The 19,065-nt window shown below is 37.6% G+C and overlaps 1 protein-coding gene across 1 annotated transcript; it reads right to left on the reverse strand.

Annotated features, from left to right (window-relative positions):
- Window positions 1-1,458: 1,458 nt before the first annotated feature.
- Window positions 1,459-7,212, reverse strand: npbwr2b (neuropeptides B/W receptor 2b). The gene is made up of 2 exons (XM_024294181.2): window positions 5,778-7,212; window positions 1,459-5,387 (listed from the first exon to the last, which is right to left on the reverse strand). The coding sequence occupies exon 2, from the start codon at window positions 4,696-4,698 to the stop codon at window positions 3,691-3,693; it is 1,008 nt and encodes a 335-aa protein (XP_024149949.1). The 5' UTR covers window positions 4,699-5,387; window positions 5,778-7,212; the 3' UTR covers window positions 1,459-3,690.
- Window positions 7,213-19,065: the final 11,853 nt, after the last annotated feature.

Here is a 19,065-nt window from a genome sequence, read left to right on the forward strand (position 1 = left end):
AGTTTTAAAGAAGCACTAACAGATAACACCGCGCCCCTCTTCCTTCTCCCCATCGAGCTCTGACAGGGGCAGCATCAGGCAAAATTATTAATCATGTCAAAACAAATTATTACATTTCTTAACATTTTTCACACAAAATGAGTGGAGTGTTAACCTGTAAAAGAAAAAAAAACTCGCAATTTGGCGCACCCTCCCGCAAATCAGGACCTAGGCGGCCGCCTAAGTCCGGGGGCGGACCTACAACTGCTTCCCCATGATTCCTATGGATGATATTGGTTTAAATGTTTTCTTCTTTTGTTAGTTTTTGAAGAGACAGTTTAATTTTTATCACTAATTAATATATGAGTGAAGACTTTATCAACATAGAACTAAAAAATCTACTATGTACTAACTGTACTAGTTCAATTATATTCTTTTAAAGAATAAAATAACTCTGTACTTTATGATTATTTCTTTGAAACTATTTTACTTTTTTACACTGCTGTTCCTTGAGTTTTTAATAAATTATTTCTTTCTGGTACATTTCTAGAAGACTTCTTCTGGGAGGATGAGTATCTAAAAAGGGAACATATCTTTTTCATTCATTTTAATCACTTATTATATAGTGTTACATTTATTCACTAGGAAGATTAACAGATTATATCAAATTTTCTTTTAAAAAAACATCTTTTTTAATGAACCCTGCATTCTCTGAGACTTCAGAAAAAGCTCTGATTTTATTATGATTACGAACTTTCCACAAAAGGTTGTTGATTTCTTCAGAAAAAGGCACAAGGAAATTGCTATCCAAAAGATGTTTTTCTACTGACAGAATTTGAATGTAAAGTTGCAGGATGCTAAATTCTGGTAGTAACCTGCTGCAAGAGTTGAGCTGCAAAACTGCTGCTGCATTCATTGGATCTTATCTTCATGTAGTTGCAGACTGAACCTGTGGAGGTCAGCAAAAACTTCACTGATATTTGACTGTTTTTGACTCTGCAGGATACCATTTTCCGGTTTAAATGTATTTACTTTACCTCAGGAAACTTGATTACAGGATTTGACCAACATTAAAGACTTTAGGTACATTCATTTTCCTACTCCTCCCTTTCACTTCTCATTTTTTACTTACTTGAGTTTGGATAGTTTTTTTAGAATAACTAAATAAGTAAATGAATAAAAACAACCATGTATAACATGGGATCAAAAGTACTATAGGAGTATTTATCCAGCATGTGTGAGAGTGAAATTGTTTGTTCTGTTTGCTGCTCTGTAACAGTTGCAGACACCGGAAGGCAGGGCTTTACATCATGAAGACGACAGGCTGCTGCGGAAACCCGGTCTGTGACCTTTAGCCAACAGGACGCTCTCACCTCTAATGCATCCTGCTGCTGCCGCCGGCGGCCTGAGGGCGGACGCAGTTGCTCATCTCAAGAATCCCTTTCATTCGCTCAAGTCCCGAGTATGAATGAGACTTCATCAGCGTGTAATGCAGGTCATTTTAATGTACATAAGCACGGTAAAAGTCTTCAATTTTTGATATACTCTAATAACATCTGTGATTAAAAAATGATTACAGCTGGAAAATAAAGTAAGCAGTCAGGAGTGGATGTCAGTCCCAAAACAAAATATTTCCCATCTCTTTTTTTTTTCCTTAGAAGTAAAAATGTAAATTCTTTTTACATTCATTGTACATATTTTCCTATTTGATTCAGCATTCATTCTAGTACTTTACATTCAGCTGTACAGATGTCAAAACAAAAGAAGTATTTACAGCATATATCAGAGTCTGTTTTTGCAGTAAGAAATGCACAGTACAGTCAGGATCTGACTTCAGCACATGCTTTTTTAAGAGGTGCACAGCTGGAGAATTTAACTTTAAAGAAAGAAAACTTGTGTCCCTCATGCTTTCATTGAAATGTACAGAGGCAAAAATGTCTCAAATACAAACAGATGAACTTAAATCTTCAATTTAACACAACCGAAACAAGATATCTTTCTTTTTTTTGTTTTACTTTGAAAGCTGTTTTCATTACGTTTCATTTAGCTGATATCTGGGTTTGCCGGCTTTTTAAACGAAGGTTGCACAGAGAGCACATATTCAGTAAAGCCGAACAATGAAAACAGGAGCCGTCACATCAGTGAGTTGAGTTGCCAAAATCTACACAAATAAAGGTCGCATCACTTCAGTAGAATGATCAAGTAGGAGTAAAAGTTCAACCTCAATGTTTGTTTTTCAGAAAAAAGTAACCAGTTTATTTTCATTTAGACGTTTTTTAGAATTAATAAGAAAAAAAGGTAGAAAAGGTAGTATTTTCTTACAAAAAATAAAATAAAATAAAGTTACAGGCTTTGCGTATGGACTTGTTTTATTTTGGGGGCAAAACAAAATACGAAAAATAAAATACAACAAAAAAAATTGTATTTTATTTTTTGACTTGTGTTTAGATTTTGCACAGAACTGTTTCCTTTTCAACCTGAAAAATCATATATACACTGAAAAAAGTGTGTCAATTAACAAAGTTCCATGATTTGTTATATTTAAAATTTTCCTTAAGTTAAAATTTTAGGGTTATAGTTTACACAACTCAAAAACTTAATTAGATAAAAAATAATACATTAAAATGTAGCAAATTACACATTTCACTTTTTAGAGAATATATTTTTTTCTGTCTTAAATCCAGATCTTATATGGTAAAAAAAAAAAAAAAAGATTCAGGAACCTCAAGGGACATCGTTAGAATGTCTCTATTTTCAGTTCAGCCTCAGCCTGTTGACAATAGGGGGCAACAGAAGCTCACAAAAGAAATCCTGGCAGAGCCCAAACCCACTTTTCGGAGCCCTCCTGTCCCCATGCCTGTTTTATATCAGCAAAGGTTGGTGAATTTTGGAATTCAAATGCAACATAAACAGACCAAAGGAGAAAACGGAGCACAGACTCGTGTTGTTAGAACAGCTCAGTCAGAAGAAACACTTTAAAGGCAGATTCATTTTTGCATACACAGTTTCAGAGCTTTTTTCAAGTTTTCTGAATATTCTATTTTTTTATTGTTTTCACAGGATGAAAGTGTGGGTAGTTTATGATCTAAGGACTGAACTTTTTTGTTTTTTTTGGAACATGCTTCCCTGACTGTCGTCAAAATGTAAATCAGGGTCTTTGTGCTGAACAGCATCTTTTCCACACAACAAATGTTTGATTTCCTCAGAGACCTTCCTCAGTTCTCTGGGAGTGGACGACGCCCACTGGGTGTTGTGCGCTTAGAGGTTTTGCAAACCTAACAGGTTGAAAGCATTTTTTTTTTTTTTATGACTGATCTGATTTGATGCCAGTGATGACAAACCCCCAGTTATGCAAACATTGTTCACACAACTACTCTAGGCGCTTTCAAAGCCATTAAAGCAACACCAGGCCAGCTGAGGAGACGGATGCTCTCGTTGAAAACAAATAGACATCTGCTCTCAGGACAGAGCTGCTTTAAAAGGCATCACATCCAGGAAGCTCCTGTGCAGATGAAGAGGGGCATTAAATGAACAAATGTCTGACTGTTTACTGTCACTGTGGAAACAAAACATTACCATGGACTGAGAAATGCTGCTCGTTAGAATAACTTGAAACAGAACAATTCCAAACTCTCCACAAAGATTTCTGAAATGTGAAACTAAAACCGATCCTCGCTCTAGTTCACTCCTGCTAAAGGCTAACCGACTCATTCACGCTGGTCTGCACTCCAGCATCTTCTTGAAAGCTTTCCTGAAGCTGTCGTCCAGGAAGGCGTAGAGGAAGGGGTTGAGGCAGGAGTTTGCGTAGCTCAGGCTGGTGATGAAGTAGGAGAGGCCAATCAGGAGGGGCGTGGTCTTCAGGTCTGTGGTCAGAGCCACGATGGTGCTCAGGTGGAACGGCGTCCAACAGAACAGGCAGACGGCCAGAACGATGAACACCATGATGGTGACCTTCTTCTTGGCCTTGTCCAGCGCCTTGGCGTTGCTGTTGAGCCGCATGTTCCTGAGCCGGTAGAGCATCATGGTGTACAGGATGCAGATGGTGGAGACCGGGATGGCGAAACCCAGGATGAGAGTGTAGATCCGACTGGTTTTAATCCATAAAGTCTCGGGGTTGGGGAGGCTCAGCCCACACCTCTTCCGTCCATCGAAGGGGGTGACATACACGCCGGCGAAAACGGTGAAGGGCATGACAATGAGGATGACCAGGATCCAGACACAGAAAGAGATGATTTTGGCGGCTCTGTAGGTGCGGTAAGGCATGCGCTTGGACCGCACAGTGGCCAAAACCACCAAGTAGCGATCAATGCTCATAACTGTCAGAAAATAAATACTTGAGAAAATGTTGTAGTGGTCGATGCTTAAGATGACTTTGCACAAAACCTCGCCGAAGGGCCAGTAGCTGAGCAGGTGTTCGGCTATGCTGATGGGCAGCACCAGCGTGAACAAATCGTCTGCGATGGCTAAATTCAGGATGAACATGTTGGTGACGGTTTTCATTTTGGGGGCTTTCAGAATGACATAGATGACTGCTGTGTTGCCCGTCAGTCCCACAGCACAGATGATGGAGTAGATGACCGGTAAAATGACGTACAGGTCATAATAGCCGGAGGTGTGAGTGCAGTTCAAGTCCGTCCTGTTTCCTGACCTGGAGGAGTAGAAGTCTACAGAGTCATTACAGGCTGGCAGCTCTGCACTGTGAACGGAGACGTTCTCCATGTTGGGAAGAAAAGCGGATGCAGAATGACACTATGAGTCTGTGACCATTTCCATGCAACAATCCACAAATTCTAAAGCACTTCTAATGGTTAAACCGTTTTTCCACATTAGGAAACACTCACAAAGCTGAAAAAAATGTCAGGATTATGTTTGATTCCTCTATTTTATGGAAGTGGAGAAAAAAAGAGTGAAATAGAGGAACGATCAGCAGAAGAATCCCAGAGGAGAGTGGCTGTCAGCAGGATTGATTGTGTTTGAGGGATGTTTTCATCAGAGGTAACATCTGCTCTTACCTCGCATTTTCTCTACAGACAATCACAGCTTTAGAGCAAAAAAAACCTTTTTAAGGAGAAGGAAAAAAAGCATCTGAGTCCAGAGCATCGCGCTCAGCGCACCACGCGCTCCACTTCCAGCCGCGACTCTTCCCAGTAGCGAGATCTCCGTAAAAAAGAGGGAAAAATGAAACAACATAAATAGACAAATCCGTCCTTTCTCCTCCTGTTTTTATTTTCTTCCTCCTCTTGTTTGGTGTCTCTCGTCCTCTCTGGTCCGTGCAGCCTGAGCGCGAAGCCCCACACGCTGTCACGGTGCTCACTCGTGCTGTGGGCTTTTGGCGTCTCCTCTCAGTCTTAGCTGTGCGCCCTGGACACGGTACCAGGCTTTTACGCATGAGTGGCGCATCAGGAAATCTACGACAGGGAGGCGGTGGACAAACATTAGACGACTTCAAAAACATTCAAATATATGTCGTGATTCTGGGTCTCTTCAGATAACATTTTCTCTAAACTTATTGAGAAAATGAAAGTTTAGCAGTGAACTGGTTACATTTTAAAGCGTCTCAAATTTACTGTTATCCGTTTAGTTAAAAAAGATCTCATGTTAGATCAACTTAATACAATCACGCAGTAAAACAAATAATATAATTTTAGAAATGTGATATAAAATAAAATACATATTTATATTTTTTTATTCTAAACTGATGGATGCTCCAGTTCAGTTTGGTGAAAATCGAGAATCATCTCATTTTTCGGACGGCAAAGAACAGCAGCGCACAAAAAAGTGACTTTAGGTGCGTTTACCCTTCTATTAGCCCGCGGTAAAGTCACTCTTCTGGACTGATTTCTCTGCAGGAGAGCCGCTGCGCTCCTGCCTCTCTCCTCCTCATCCTCCACATCCTCCTCCCTCCCTCTCACGCGCTCCTAGAAGGCTGCGCCTCCGGCTGACGTCACTCCGAGATCCCGTGTCATTGATTGAAAGTCTTTCCGGCGCCGGGGCCAACCCCTCCGCCTTCACGGGTCACAGAGTGGACGCTGCGCCTTGATGATGGTTTTAGAGAAGCCGCCGGACCAGAGGTGGGTCCTCACCCTCCACCTTTATACATCCAACAGCAGGAGAGAGGAAAAAAAAAAAAAAAAAAAATGGAGACCTCAAATTTATGAGGTATTATTCATTTATTTGACACATTTTTAATGATAAGCTTCTTATTAAGAATTTAACACTGGAGCTGCAGCGTTTATGTTCTCTGATTTACTGTAATGTTTAAACTGTTAACACGATCGTCATAATTCCAGTAGATTCTGGAGGAGAAAAGTGTCTTTTTGTGCCCTGGAGTGTGATCTTTGTTGTGTACAATGCTCTAAAAGATTCCTGTCCAATCAATAATTGTGTATTTCTGCTCAGAGAGAAAAAAATGCAGCAATGTTACTTGTGTTTTTATCAAATTTAGCTTTTTATTATATAGCTTTTAATATAGCTTTTTATTTTTCATTTTGTAACAAACATTGATAAAAACCACATGAATGCAAGGCACCGGGTATATAAAACCACCACAACTTAAACAATTTGTATCGCCCCAAATAAAACCCGACATGAATAACCCAATAGTTGGGTTAAAGAAATAACTTAAGTGTTTTAAGAGAGTACTTACAGTTTCCATGGAAAAACAAAAAAAAGCCAAACAGAACTTTGTTCAAACAGCAGCGCTCCAGCTCATTACTGCACAACCTCTTTGAGTCAACCTCTCACCTCCTCCTTTCCCAAACGAGCAGCTAAACAGTCTGATCCAACAGACAAGCCCTCGTTTGTCCCTCACTTCAATGCTGCAGCAGAAGTTAGAGCAAGAAATAAGTGCGGAAAACATGAGAAATAAATACAGGAAGGGACTCAGTCATAATATTTACTGACTTCAGGTCAAGGGATTTGGGTATTTCTACAGTCATTAAGAGATAATGTGGGAACGGAGGACTTCCTGAGTTTGTCAGTGGATGAACTGTGACTTCAGCTGTGGTGTGTACAGACCCCTTCCCCTCTAAGCTGACCACAGCGTGGGACTGAATATTAGATACTGTAGGCTTGTAAAACACCTGCATTCTTTCATGATGCCAGCTTTCAGAAAGTACACCGTGCTTGACACTTTCCAGCGCCGTAAATTCATCCTTCTGCTCTGCCGCCTCCTCCAGCTCATCCGTGAGGAGGCCGGGACCTTAAAACTCTCCAGTGTGCAGAAGGAACCGATGCCAAAACAACTCCACTGAGCTTGTTTGGATGAAGAAGGTATAGGGATAGAATTTGTCGAGCTCCTCGCAATAAATGGGGGCTTCACCCAATCGGCAATGCTCAGGGAGGTTACCTTTGAAATCATTTAATCTGCTCGTATTGTTGATTCATTATCCAGAGCTCATGTTCATTAAAGTGTTGGAGGAAAATCAGTTTGAAATCACAAATAAGTGACTTTGGCCGAGATGTGTGACCAACGCCACCACAATTTTATATGATATTTGAATTTAAATTGGTGATTACAAATTTCCGAAAATATCTGGTTTTTCAGTGTTTTATGAGTTTCACGGATAAAGACTCTCCTTTTAAAAGTTACTGCATGATTAGGGAAAAATGCAAATACCTTTTCAAAAATTCCAAAGAATAAAAATGGATAAAAATTGTGTAGTTTGGCGTTTTTAACATATTCTTGTGGTGAATAAACGGAAAATATACAGAAAATTAAGATTAAAATTGCATTTATGTGTATCATTATTTAAATAATACACTATTTGTGAAATAGTAAATACTCTGGGCTGCTCCGCTCCATTCTGATATATTCTGACAGACAAATAGATTTATATTCGTCTTCGATTTCCTCGTTTATGCTGGGATCTGGTTTAAAACTGTTTGGCTAGATAGCTCCAATATTGCTCGCCATTTTTGTTTCACCTCTAATGTTAGATTGTGGGTTTGAGGGACTGTAAGTTAGCAGGAAAGAGTGTGAGAGTTTCTGCAGAGACACTGTCCAAGAAAATGATAGTGCTTTTATTTTATTTTGGCATAAAAACGGCATAAACATAATAAAAAAAAAGACCACGGGGAACAATTTGACAAAAATGATCGTAGGACTTTAAAGATAAATTATAAAGGGAGAAATTCTCACTATTTCTTACAGTTGTTGTGGAAAATATCCATAATTTCCTCATAAAGTGTAACGCTATTTATCATAAAGTCTGGTGCAGATATTTGCCAGCGTTAATGCATTCGCTCTGCTGTCTGTTTTCAGTCAGTGGGTCACAAACACCTGCTGAGCTCCTGCAGAAGCAATTAAGAAGCTCCTTTAAGTGCAGCACTCTCTCCAGTTTGATCTGCAGGGAGAAATTTGAAAGCAGGAGTTTTGCAGCTCCAGTCGCTGCTGCTTTTAAAACTGTCGAGCGTGTTTTTGTCCTGCGCTTTAGCCAGCTGCACATCAAAAACCTGCACAGATGAAAGTGAGGCTGCAACCGGCTGCTCCTGGCTTCATTAGGAAAAGAGATCGGGACGTCAAAATAAGTTTGAGTGCAGCTATAATGTTCATTTTAATATATATCATTGGAGTGAAGTGTTGCAACAACTTTTCTGTGAATTTTTAAAAAAGTAGTTAATTTGAAAAAAACTGGTACAAGATGGTTCCAATCTTCACCACTTAAAATGTTCAAGCTTTTAGATTCCTCCTCCCTGTGCACAGTCACTTATTGTCTCTTCATTGGTCTTAATAGATGAATACGTTTTATGGGTGTAAACCCCTTATAGATCTAACAAATACATTTGTTTCAGCTGGTTTTTAGCCAATATTTAACAGGTTTGCAGTTGGTGGAGCTTCCGGCCTCTGCTGGAACAGGTGAACACATGGCTGAATGCCATCTCTATGTAAAACATCTCTTAGAGGATAACAGCATTTTAATAAAAACAAAAACAAAACTTTAGACTGAAAGAAGGGGGAAAAATTCAACAAATATGCAAAAAAGAATGAAAAAGTCTTCTAAATTTTCACCCCATTCTCTAGACCAAATTTGTTACTACACCTAGTACATCCACTAGTGTAAAGCTGTTTACCACCATCGGTAACACATGCATCCAATGAAAAGTCCACGTAAATGTATAGATATTCGCACTTCAGGCTTCTAAATCCAAAACTCTTCCATTCACACGCAGCTACACACGTTTCTACGACTGTTTTCAACCTCTACATACAAAACGTGTGACCGTTGAACATGCGTTGAAAGTTTAACCAGTTCAACTTTGATCTGACTTCTTCCTTGACATAAAGGAGTTTAAGAACAAAAAGAGAAGTATGATAATTAATAAATAAGTACATATACAAAACACACAAAAAACTGTAATATACCTGTGAATATTTATTAATACACATTTGAATTGTACAGTAATGTACCAAGATATGTTGAGAATTATTTTTAAATGGAACCAAATGTGTGTCGGATGTTTTCATGTGTGTGTTTTTCTTTGTGTATATATTAGTATATGGGTATTTGAAATTGAATGTGTACTCAACAGAGGGAGCAGCACTCCATGTTCACATCAGACAATTGAGGCTCCTTCAAGAAAAGCAATTTTAGGCAAAGGGACAGACAGATACAAGGGACGGATGGATGGAAGTAGGGACAGACATATGGACAGACGTAGGGATGGATGGACAGACGTATGGACAGACGTACGCATGTAGGGACGGATGAACGTAGGGATGTACCTACGTAGGTACAGACAGATGGAAGTAGGGAGGGATGTGGGGATGGGGGGACGGATGTAGGAGCAGATGGACATAGAGAGGGACAGGTGTACGTACATTGAGATGGACACACGGACTTGGAACAGATGGATGTAGAGATGGATGTACATACATAGGTACAGACAGAGGGACGGACGTAGGGACAGACGGATGTAGGGACGGATGGATGGACGTACCTACGTAGGTATGGTCGGACGGAAGTAGGGACAGACCTATGGACAGACGAAAGAAGGGACGGACATAGAGGCAGACAGATATAGGGACGGATGGACGTAAGGACAGATGGATGGAAGTAGAGACGGATGTATGCAGGGATGGACAGATGTAGTATGTACAGACTGACGTAGAGACGGACAAACGTAGGGACAGATGTACATACGTACGGGCAGAGGGATGTAGGGACGAATGGATAGACATACGGACAGATGGACGGATGTAGGGATGGATGGACGGACACGTAGGGACAGATATACAGACAGATATTTGGTAACAAATAAATCTTTGTAACAGAGATCTTTTTCTGTGAATCTTTTGAACCCACAGGAATGCTGGGTAATTTGCTTGTTGAGCACTCAGTGAACTGACGTAGTACTTCTGCACAGCATGAAACCTGCAGGGAGTTCAGGAGTGTTATTTTAATTCGATTTAACCTTCTAAATGATGTCTGTAAAAAGTGCTCTAAATCTGCATATTGATCCTGCTTGCCTTCTCTCAGTGGGGCCTTGCTCGTCTTGATGAACAACATAATTGCAAGGTAAACTTATCAGGGAATTAAAAAAAAAAAAAAAAAACATCTAGGGTTTCTGAAGACATGTAAAGGTTTCAAATGCAGCTGAGTAAGATCTTCCTTCCTCATAATTTACACACCAGTACAGATGAATAATCTGTTGACACTGTGATAGAGAACCTTTCCCTTTGGTATCTCTAAAAGAGCATCTGTCACACCAAGAAAAAACAAACATGTGTTTCAAAGTGGTTTGTTTTCTTCTTTTCCTTTTTCTGTCCTTGTTTTTCTCCTTCACAGATGCCGACAGCCTGTAAATAACAACTATCATGCTTGGATTGCCTCCTGTAGAGTGCCGAGCTGTTGAACTTTTTCTTTTTTTCTTTTTTTGCCCAACAGTTTGTTCGCATCTTCTGGTTTCATCTCTTCCTGTCAGAACATGAGCTGCATTTCATTGTATAATAGATTGCCCAAAGCTGAAGCTGAAACCGCTCTGCTGGAACCTCACAGAAAAATGAACATTTTCAAAGATTATTCCAAAATTTAGACAGAAACTACTTGAAAAAACAAATAGATTTTTTTTATCTTAATTTTTCTTGATTCCTGAAGTTGTTTGCAGAAACAGAAAAATATGAATATGACAGAAGCAGCATCATTTCAACTCAAATCTCAAACTGTGCAGATCTTCACATCATTATATGCTGAGGTAAATGTGTGGAGTATCCCTGGAGAGTGAGGCTGTGACGGTTCTGATCCCCACTGAAACAGCATCTCACCCTTTGCATGCATCCCACAATGCACTTTCCAGAATATTCATCAGCCTTTCATTCAGTGATGCATCACTTCTTCTGCACAGCTGTTTCACCTCTGCTGTGTCTCATGAATATACATGGAGGGCAGTATGCAGTGCAGTCATCTTGCCTGCCGACGTTCTGACCCGAAAGAGTTTTTTTGATTAAAGTGTGTCAACAAACCAGTCGGGCTGGATGACCCGCTTTCATGCGGTATGCAGAGTGGACCTAACATTGATGTAGACAGGCATTCTGCAGATTTTGTTTAGTCTGAGTAAAATATTTGGCTTTAAATTGAAAGGTCATTATGCGAATAAAACAGGTTTTCTGGTAATCTTCAAAAAAGAATAAATGACATACCGGTAATTTAGTTTATTTGTTGTATTTCATTGCCATTTGTTTCTAAACAAATAAACACAACTTTTTATAAAAGCTAAAATTAAAAACATTGAATAAAATGTCCTCAAAAATCTCATCTTTGGTTTTGGTTTGTTTATTCCTGCTCCACTGTTACAACTGTAAGCTGAAAGACAGCATGACGTAAAAAATGAATTCAAACGTTTCTTAATTCGAATCCGTCTTTAAAAGTGAAAAAAAATAAATAAACTTAACTGAAAAACTAGGATGGCCACAATTAAAACAGACATGCTAGTTGCTTCCAGGGACATTTAAATGGGTAATATGTCTTCTAGGGAATGTATCCAACGAAGATGGGTAATGATCAGCTCAAGCTGCACGACCTGCTCAGAATCAATTTAATTGCTTTTGTGCAGCAGAGTTTGACCCAGATAATGATGGACTGACATGGTGACCAGCAGAGGAAAGCCAAGACCTTTACATGTCAAATCCAATGCAAAGCGATGAAGGAAGGCGCTTCAGAATTTGTCGTATTTCTCTGCCGTCCACCATTGTGCATGTTGAGGTTTTGATACGATGTGAACTCCATCACAGGCTGAGATCCTGAGATTAACTAAACCTTTTCCCATTATGATCATTTACACTAGAGAGAACATGGCTCATGAGGCTCAGTTCCTCTGATTTGAAACAGCAATAAAAAAAATGGAAAATAACATTTTAATAGATTTTTCATTGAAAAAGATTGCTCACTGCATGAAAAGAATTGACAGATTTTTCTTAGGACTTTTTTTAAACCATTTGATGGAACATACAAAAATGACTACCACAATTTTAGTTTAAGATTCAAAAATTTTTGTGAGTGATCAGTAAAAGGAAGATTATTATCCACTCAATTTTTCCATTTTCATCCACACATTTTTAACATGCATGGTATAACTATATTAAAAAAAAATAACACATTCTTTCAAAACAGCAAGCAGACACTTAAAAATGAATGGCAATTGATGAGTTATTCTCACCATAAAGTTTTGAACGTTAAGTTAAAGTTTTCCTGCCAAAATGTTTTGATATTTCATGGAATCAGCATTTTGGTTAAAGAAAAATACAATATTTTGAATTTGAAAAAGTAACATATTTTAGGTTGATCTTATAGGTTTATTAATTTAAAAAAAGCCATAAAAGGCAAATGTTTCAACTCATTCACAAACAGTTGGTGGACAGTATGCATCACTCCACCAGGATCCTGACTACAATACCCATAATGCTCCAACAATCCATCATGCAATTTGGCTTCGTATTTGACCAAAACTGAAACACTTTGACAGATGTTTGACAGCAGTTTACCACAGAAAATCAATTTGAACTCAGTACACACAACCAGACTTCACACACCAAAATTTAAGTTTCACTTTCTATTTTTGAATTAAAAAAACAATGATTTTAATTATGAAAAACGTGATCAGGGTCACTTCATTAGCTCATTCTTTTTATTTTGATTTATGAATTTCTGGTTGAGATGTACCACAAACTGAGGTTTTGTGTGAGTTTATTTGTCCTCACTACTGACATTTCACTACCTCCTCCTATTCCCTGCATTGAGATGATTTTATGTGGAACAGGATGTCTTTTATTTTGAAAGAAAGTCATGTAGACCTCTAAAGAATTAGAAACCAATTCCTATTTTTTAAAAAAAGGCTATTTTCTCTTCATGTTCTGGTCTACTTCCTGTTGAAAAAAAACACATGTATTTGTATTTATCATAGTAGCAACAATACCATAAATACAAATCAGTGTCTTCTTTTTCTAAAAGGTGAAACTTTGTGGTTCCTACTGGGATTTTGTCAGATCCCATTTCTGGAACATAAAGCTCCACTTGTTCAGGTCTCCGATCTGTTATGGCAGATATGACTTTCACTTTGTGCACAGCGCAGGAACTCTGAATGGATACCAGAACATAGAGTATCAAAGGACAGAGAAACTGTCTGCAGTAAATCATTCATTTCTCCTGAGGCCTGAACTGCTGCACGGCGAGCTTTAATGGTGGAGATCCGAGATTCAGCATGTTGCAAGACAAGAGTCTGAGGATAGTGTGCAGTAAATCTGATGTGCAAAGTTATTATTTTACGAGGAAACCACAACATTGTGCAAAGTCACAGCTTTGACAAACATTTTGGACATTGCTGTAAAGAGAGTTGCGGCAGCCTCAAGTCCCATAAATCGAATTCCTTTTTACACCTGCTTTGTGGCTGTGAGGGTCTCATGGAGAGGGAGGAGACCATGGCCTGCTGCTTATGAGGGCACAACCTGGACAAGTTTTGACTCAGTTACGGCTACACAGGGACACGCAACAGTGTGCCATTGTACAAGTTATAAAAACTTTTTTAGTGTTTACTGGAAAGAATTATGCAGTCGGGGGCAAGTCGCTCATAGGATGGATCAATCTGCCACCAGTTGGTTGGGGGTTCATATCCCAATTCAGCCAGACAAATGTGGACTTCTTTGCCTCATTCAAAGTGTAAACTTCAGATCTCTGGATTGGAGCCTCTGAGTTTGCAAACTAATGTGTTCACACAGAAAAGAAATCAAAGTTTTTCGTTTATGAAGTGACAGCGCTCAATAACGTCAGAATCAAACAAAGTTGTTGGAATTTCCAAACTTTTTATTGGGGAATAGAAAACTGCATAGAAAGAGGTGTAATGACTTTGAAATACGTATTGATATCCAAACATGCTGGTTCCCTGATGTACTGAGTCTGTCAATTTCAAGGTACGCATTGAAGTATCCTCTAAAATCAGTGTGAAATCGACAGTGAAGGAGGAAGGACCATTAACATGGAGGATACAAATCCTGCGCCACATTGTTTAAAATATGCTGATAATTACAATAATTACTTTTTGAAAAACTTTCTTTATTTAGAACAAGAACAGGTTGAGACAAGAAAGAAAACTGTTGAGAGTGAAGTAGTAAAACGATATCTCCCTTTAGATAACTCAGGTGACTGAAAACCTTTCAGCCTCTTTACCTCACAACCAAACCAAATCCACATGATAATGATGAGGATAAATGTAGATATCCACCAAGTGAACATCAGTTAAGCTAGTAAATGAGTAGTTGATGTGTTTTGGTGTGTGCGTCCATTTATCTGTTCGGGGAGGGGGGTAAATATGAATGACAGATAAGTGTTTGTATTTCTTATAAATATGTTGAATTTCCAATAATCCTGCGCTATATAGCTGTTCACCCTACGCGGTCTTGCTATTTTCCTGATGTTTTTTAAAGTTCCATATTGCATTTTTTTTTTATAGTGCATTGTGTTCTGTGTCCCGATTGGCTATTGAACTTGTCAATCAATCTTCTCTGTAGCTCATCTTCTGTGCAAAATGTGACGCTCTCTCATCTTATTCAGATCATAGTTTTGATTCTAATTCATTTTACAAAAGGCATTACTTATTAATTAATGTAATTAATTTAATCTATTGATTTTTAATCTATTGATATTTAACCAGTTTATCCCTGTAATTCTTCATTTATTTTTATCATTTGATTTTTTAACCCACAGATTCCTATTGTTTTTATGATGCTTTTATGTGAGTACGTTTTTCAGCAGATTACCACTTTTGAATTTCCTCAGGGACTATTAAAGACTATCTATCTATCTATCTATCTATCTATCTATCTATCTATCTATCTATCTATCTATCTATCTATCTATCTATCTATCTATCTATCTCTTATTTTCACTTATGGTTTGAACTTTGAGAGTTTGAGCAAGAGAGAAAAGGCTGAAAATGTTCATGTCTGTCTAAGAGAGAAGTGTATAAGTGATGCATTTTGTCTCCTAAAACATCTGCAATCCTACTTTGTGGAAACGAGGGAACACTGGTTTAGTAAATCTGCATCATCTAAGCTTCAGTCCAGCCAGGTGGTGGTGCCTTTCTCTGTCCACAATAAAGATCAATGCTCTGATTCCTGGAAGAGCCTCTTCTGAATGAACCCCCCCACTGTATCTCAGCAGGAAACTGGTCATTCTAGTCAAAACTGGCCCCACTTCGTCTCTGATAGAAACTATTGTCATCAGTCAGAGTGGTCACACATGGAGTATCCCACAAGATTCCCAGGAGAGCAGCTTCATGTTTGAAGCATTAGGTGATTTGTTTTGGTTCTATTAATAGAGTTAAAAGGATGAACCAAAACAGAAGAGATGAAATATTAAGCAAAGCAACATTAAATCTTTCAATTAGCAAAATGCATTACATCAAAAGAGTCTAAAACGTTTTCATCCCTTGTTTTCAAAATGGAAGAAGCAGAAGCCAAAGGCCTACTCCTCATGAACTAATCAATGATTTAACCTAAACTCCACAGTGAATCAATCATCCACCTCCACTCTCATTTTCCTCATAATTAGGTTTACTGATACATTACACTGAAAAAAGTGAAATATTGGATCAATTAACAAAAGTTCTGTAATCTGTTACGTTTAAAATGATTAGTTTTCTTAAAATAAAACATTGGGTTGATACTTTATTGAACTTAATTTAATTTGCTAAACACTGATATTTTTACATGCAACAAATTACAGAGTTTTTGTTAATTGATTCACTTTTGACAGTGTATTTTGATTGGTCCATTAGGTAGGACGTAGGACTTTCTGTCTGCTATGTCTTCATTAAAAAAAAAAAGATCAACTTTCAACAGACATGTGCACATTTTACATTGTGTGAACATGAGACTCTTTTTATAAATATATATGTATTTACTTCTGAAAGGTTTGTCCCTTTTCCTTTATAATATATTATACATGCATTTTTTTGTTTTCATATACTATTCACAAACAATTTAACAAACCCATGCACTTCTGGAGCCAAAGTATTTTTAAATAACCTTAATATGCACCTTCTTTTTCTTTTTTGAAAGCTTCTTTTTCCCTTTCTTTGGTTGTTTTTCTGCATCTCCAGTGCACTGCATAGTGATCAAAGTGAAAATATGCCAACAGAAGCAAACAGTACAGGATGTAAAAATATATTGTAACTGAAAAAGTGTTGGACAATTTTTAGAAATTGATTTAATTAATTATAACACCAAAAAAACTCAAAAGAAAACAAAATTAACACAATTAAAATGATTGATCAATTTATGGTAGTTGCTCTGGTTTGTTCTGCTTCTATGCATACATTTTAACAAAACATTGGTGACTAAAAATATTAAAAAAGTAAATAAAACTGAGTTTTGGGAGACATTTTCTTTGGGACCACAAAAGCTCTAAGATGTCCGCTCACTTTTGGCGACACTGGGGCTTTGCATACTTGATGCAGCTCATTAGTTCTGCAGAGATCTGATGATAAATTACAGTAGTTTGAATCGCATGTACTAGAACAGAGAAAAAAAAGGAAACAAACGGGATTCAGGGCTGAGGGATGCTGAGATACACACAGTACATGCACACCAACCTGAAGTGAACAGGAAACAAAGGAGCCAATCTGAAGCCTGAAAGTAAAAACTGTTAATAATTGTTGTAAAAGAAACAATGAAATACAATGATGTATGAATGGATACAAAAAACGAGAAGTGCACTTGTTTACTGTCTCCAAAAAAACAATATTAGGAATTCAGCTCAACATTTAAAGCAGGTAGATATATGGAAGTTCACTGCAAAGCTGCATCCATCAATGTTGATCTTTTAGGGAAATGTGGCATGAATGGAAAGAGCGAATTCTGCATAATGGCCACAAATAAGTATATTCAGAACAAAACAAAAATACGAATATTCAAATGTCAGAAATTTCACTAATTTACAGCTTTTTGTCGATCACGAGGCGTTCTTAATTTTACTTTATCAAAAAAAATAATAGTTTTATCCTTTTTTTTAAAAAAAACATGAATGCAATCATATTACCAAACGTACTAATCGGACCGGAAGCCTATAGATAAAGGAGAATATTTAATACTTTTTCAGACTTCTTAAGTTCTCCTTTTCCATAATTTCCCAGAGAAAAGGAGATAAAACCTCTAACAGCATTAAACCCCCCCTTCCAAGAACAGATCATCCTGCCCCCTGGTAACAGCCCTATCCTCATCCGTGGGCAAACATTCAGACTTCCAGGAAACAAAGATGTCTCGACACCGGCTCAGGGGTGGCCGAGCAATGATGAGTCATGCTGGCACAAGTCACAGCTTTAGTGTTCGGCAATTAATTAAAGCCAACATGATAAATACACATAAGGAAAGCAGAAACCCAGGAGTAAACAGCAGCTGAAAGCTTAATAAAACGATGAATTCATTGTGAATGTGGTCAATAAACCTTCCACTGACCCGCACACACATTCATGAGCAAACACAGGCGCGCCGGAATAGATGTGTCTACTAAACAATCATAGAGATAATTCCAATCACATCATCCCTACGGAAACAACCGCGTGTTGCTAGGGATCTGGATTCAACAGTCCATCTTCTGAAAGCATAGCAATAACAGAACGACGGCGGGATGAATGCCTTTATTTAGCTAGGAGGACGTGTGATTGCAACGGAACTAAGAGGGAAATTGACGGTGGAGAAACTTCAATTAATAGTCGATTTTCTCTTAAATCAAATTTGTTGTTTATATGTACTGTTCATTGTTTTAGTCATCTGCATTTTCACAACACTTGCATTATTTAACACTTGAAAGTAGCGTCAGATTACACATATTAAAGGTAGCACTTTATTAAAGGTCCTAATAGCAGAAATAATAAAAAAAATAAATAAAATAAAAAAATGAAAGTCTTACTGCCTGGAGTCACATATTAATATGTATGTGGGCTGCACAGGTGCAGTTTTTTTTTTATTTACTACTTAAAACACAATTTTTACAATGTACTTTATATGCAACATGTTAATGTAAACTTTGTTTTATTTTACTATATTTCAAATGTGTCAAACTGCATGTCAGGGTCGATTCTGACACAACTGATAGAAACACAGTAAAGTAAAACAGTTTTTAACTTTTTAAAATATAGCTTAGTACATAAATATAAATAATATGGATATACTTACCGGTATATGAATATACTATACTAAATGTAAAATCAAAATCAAATATTAATTTTTTATAGTTGTCATGACAAAACAAAAACACATATAAAATAAATAGATGAACTGTACAGACAAAAATTACACTGTCAGTTCTTTAAAGACAGAGAAAAAAACATGATATTGTATAATGAACAACCAATAAAGTCAGTAAATTAGATTATATTTTCATCTATATTGACATTTTTTGAATATAACCTTGCATATTTACATTTACCCATATCATTATATGTATATGTACATTTGAGTATACATTAAAATTAAAACACCCTCTAATTTAGACATTCACTCTATTCTATTTCTCATTAAATACGTCTATTTTCATTTGAAAGGAAGGCAGTAATTTTTTTCCATCACGTCTACTTGTTTGACTTTGTTATTCCAGT

This window comes from Oryzias melastigma, linkage group LG7 (genome assembly GCF_002922805.2).
Source record: "Oryzias melastigma strain HK-1 linkage group LG7, ASM292280v2, whole genome shotgun sequence".
Taxonomy (NCBI): domain Eukaryota; kingdom Metazoa; phylum Chordata; class Actinopteri; order Beloniformes; family Adrianichthyidae; genus Oryzias; species Oryzias melastigma.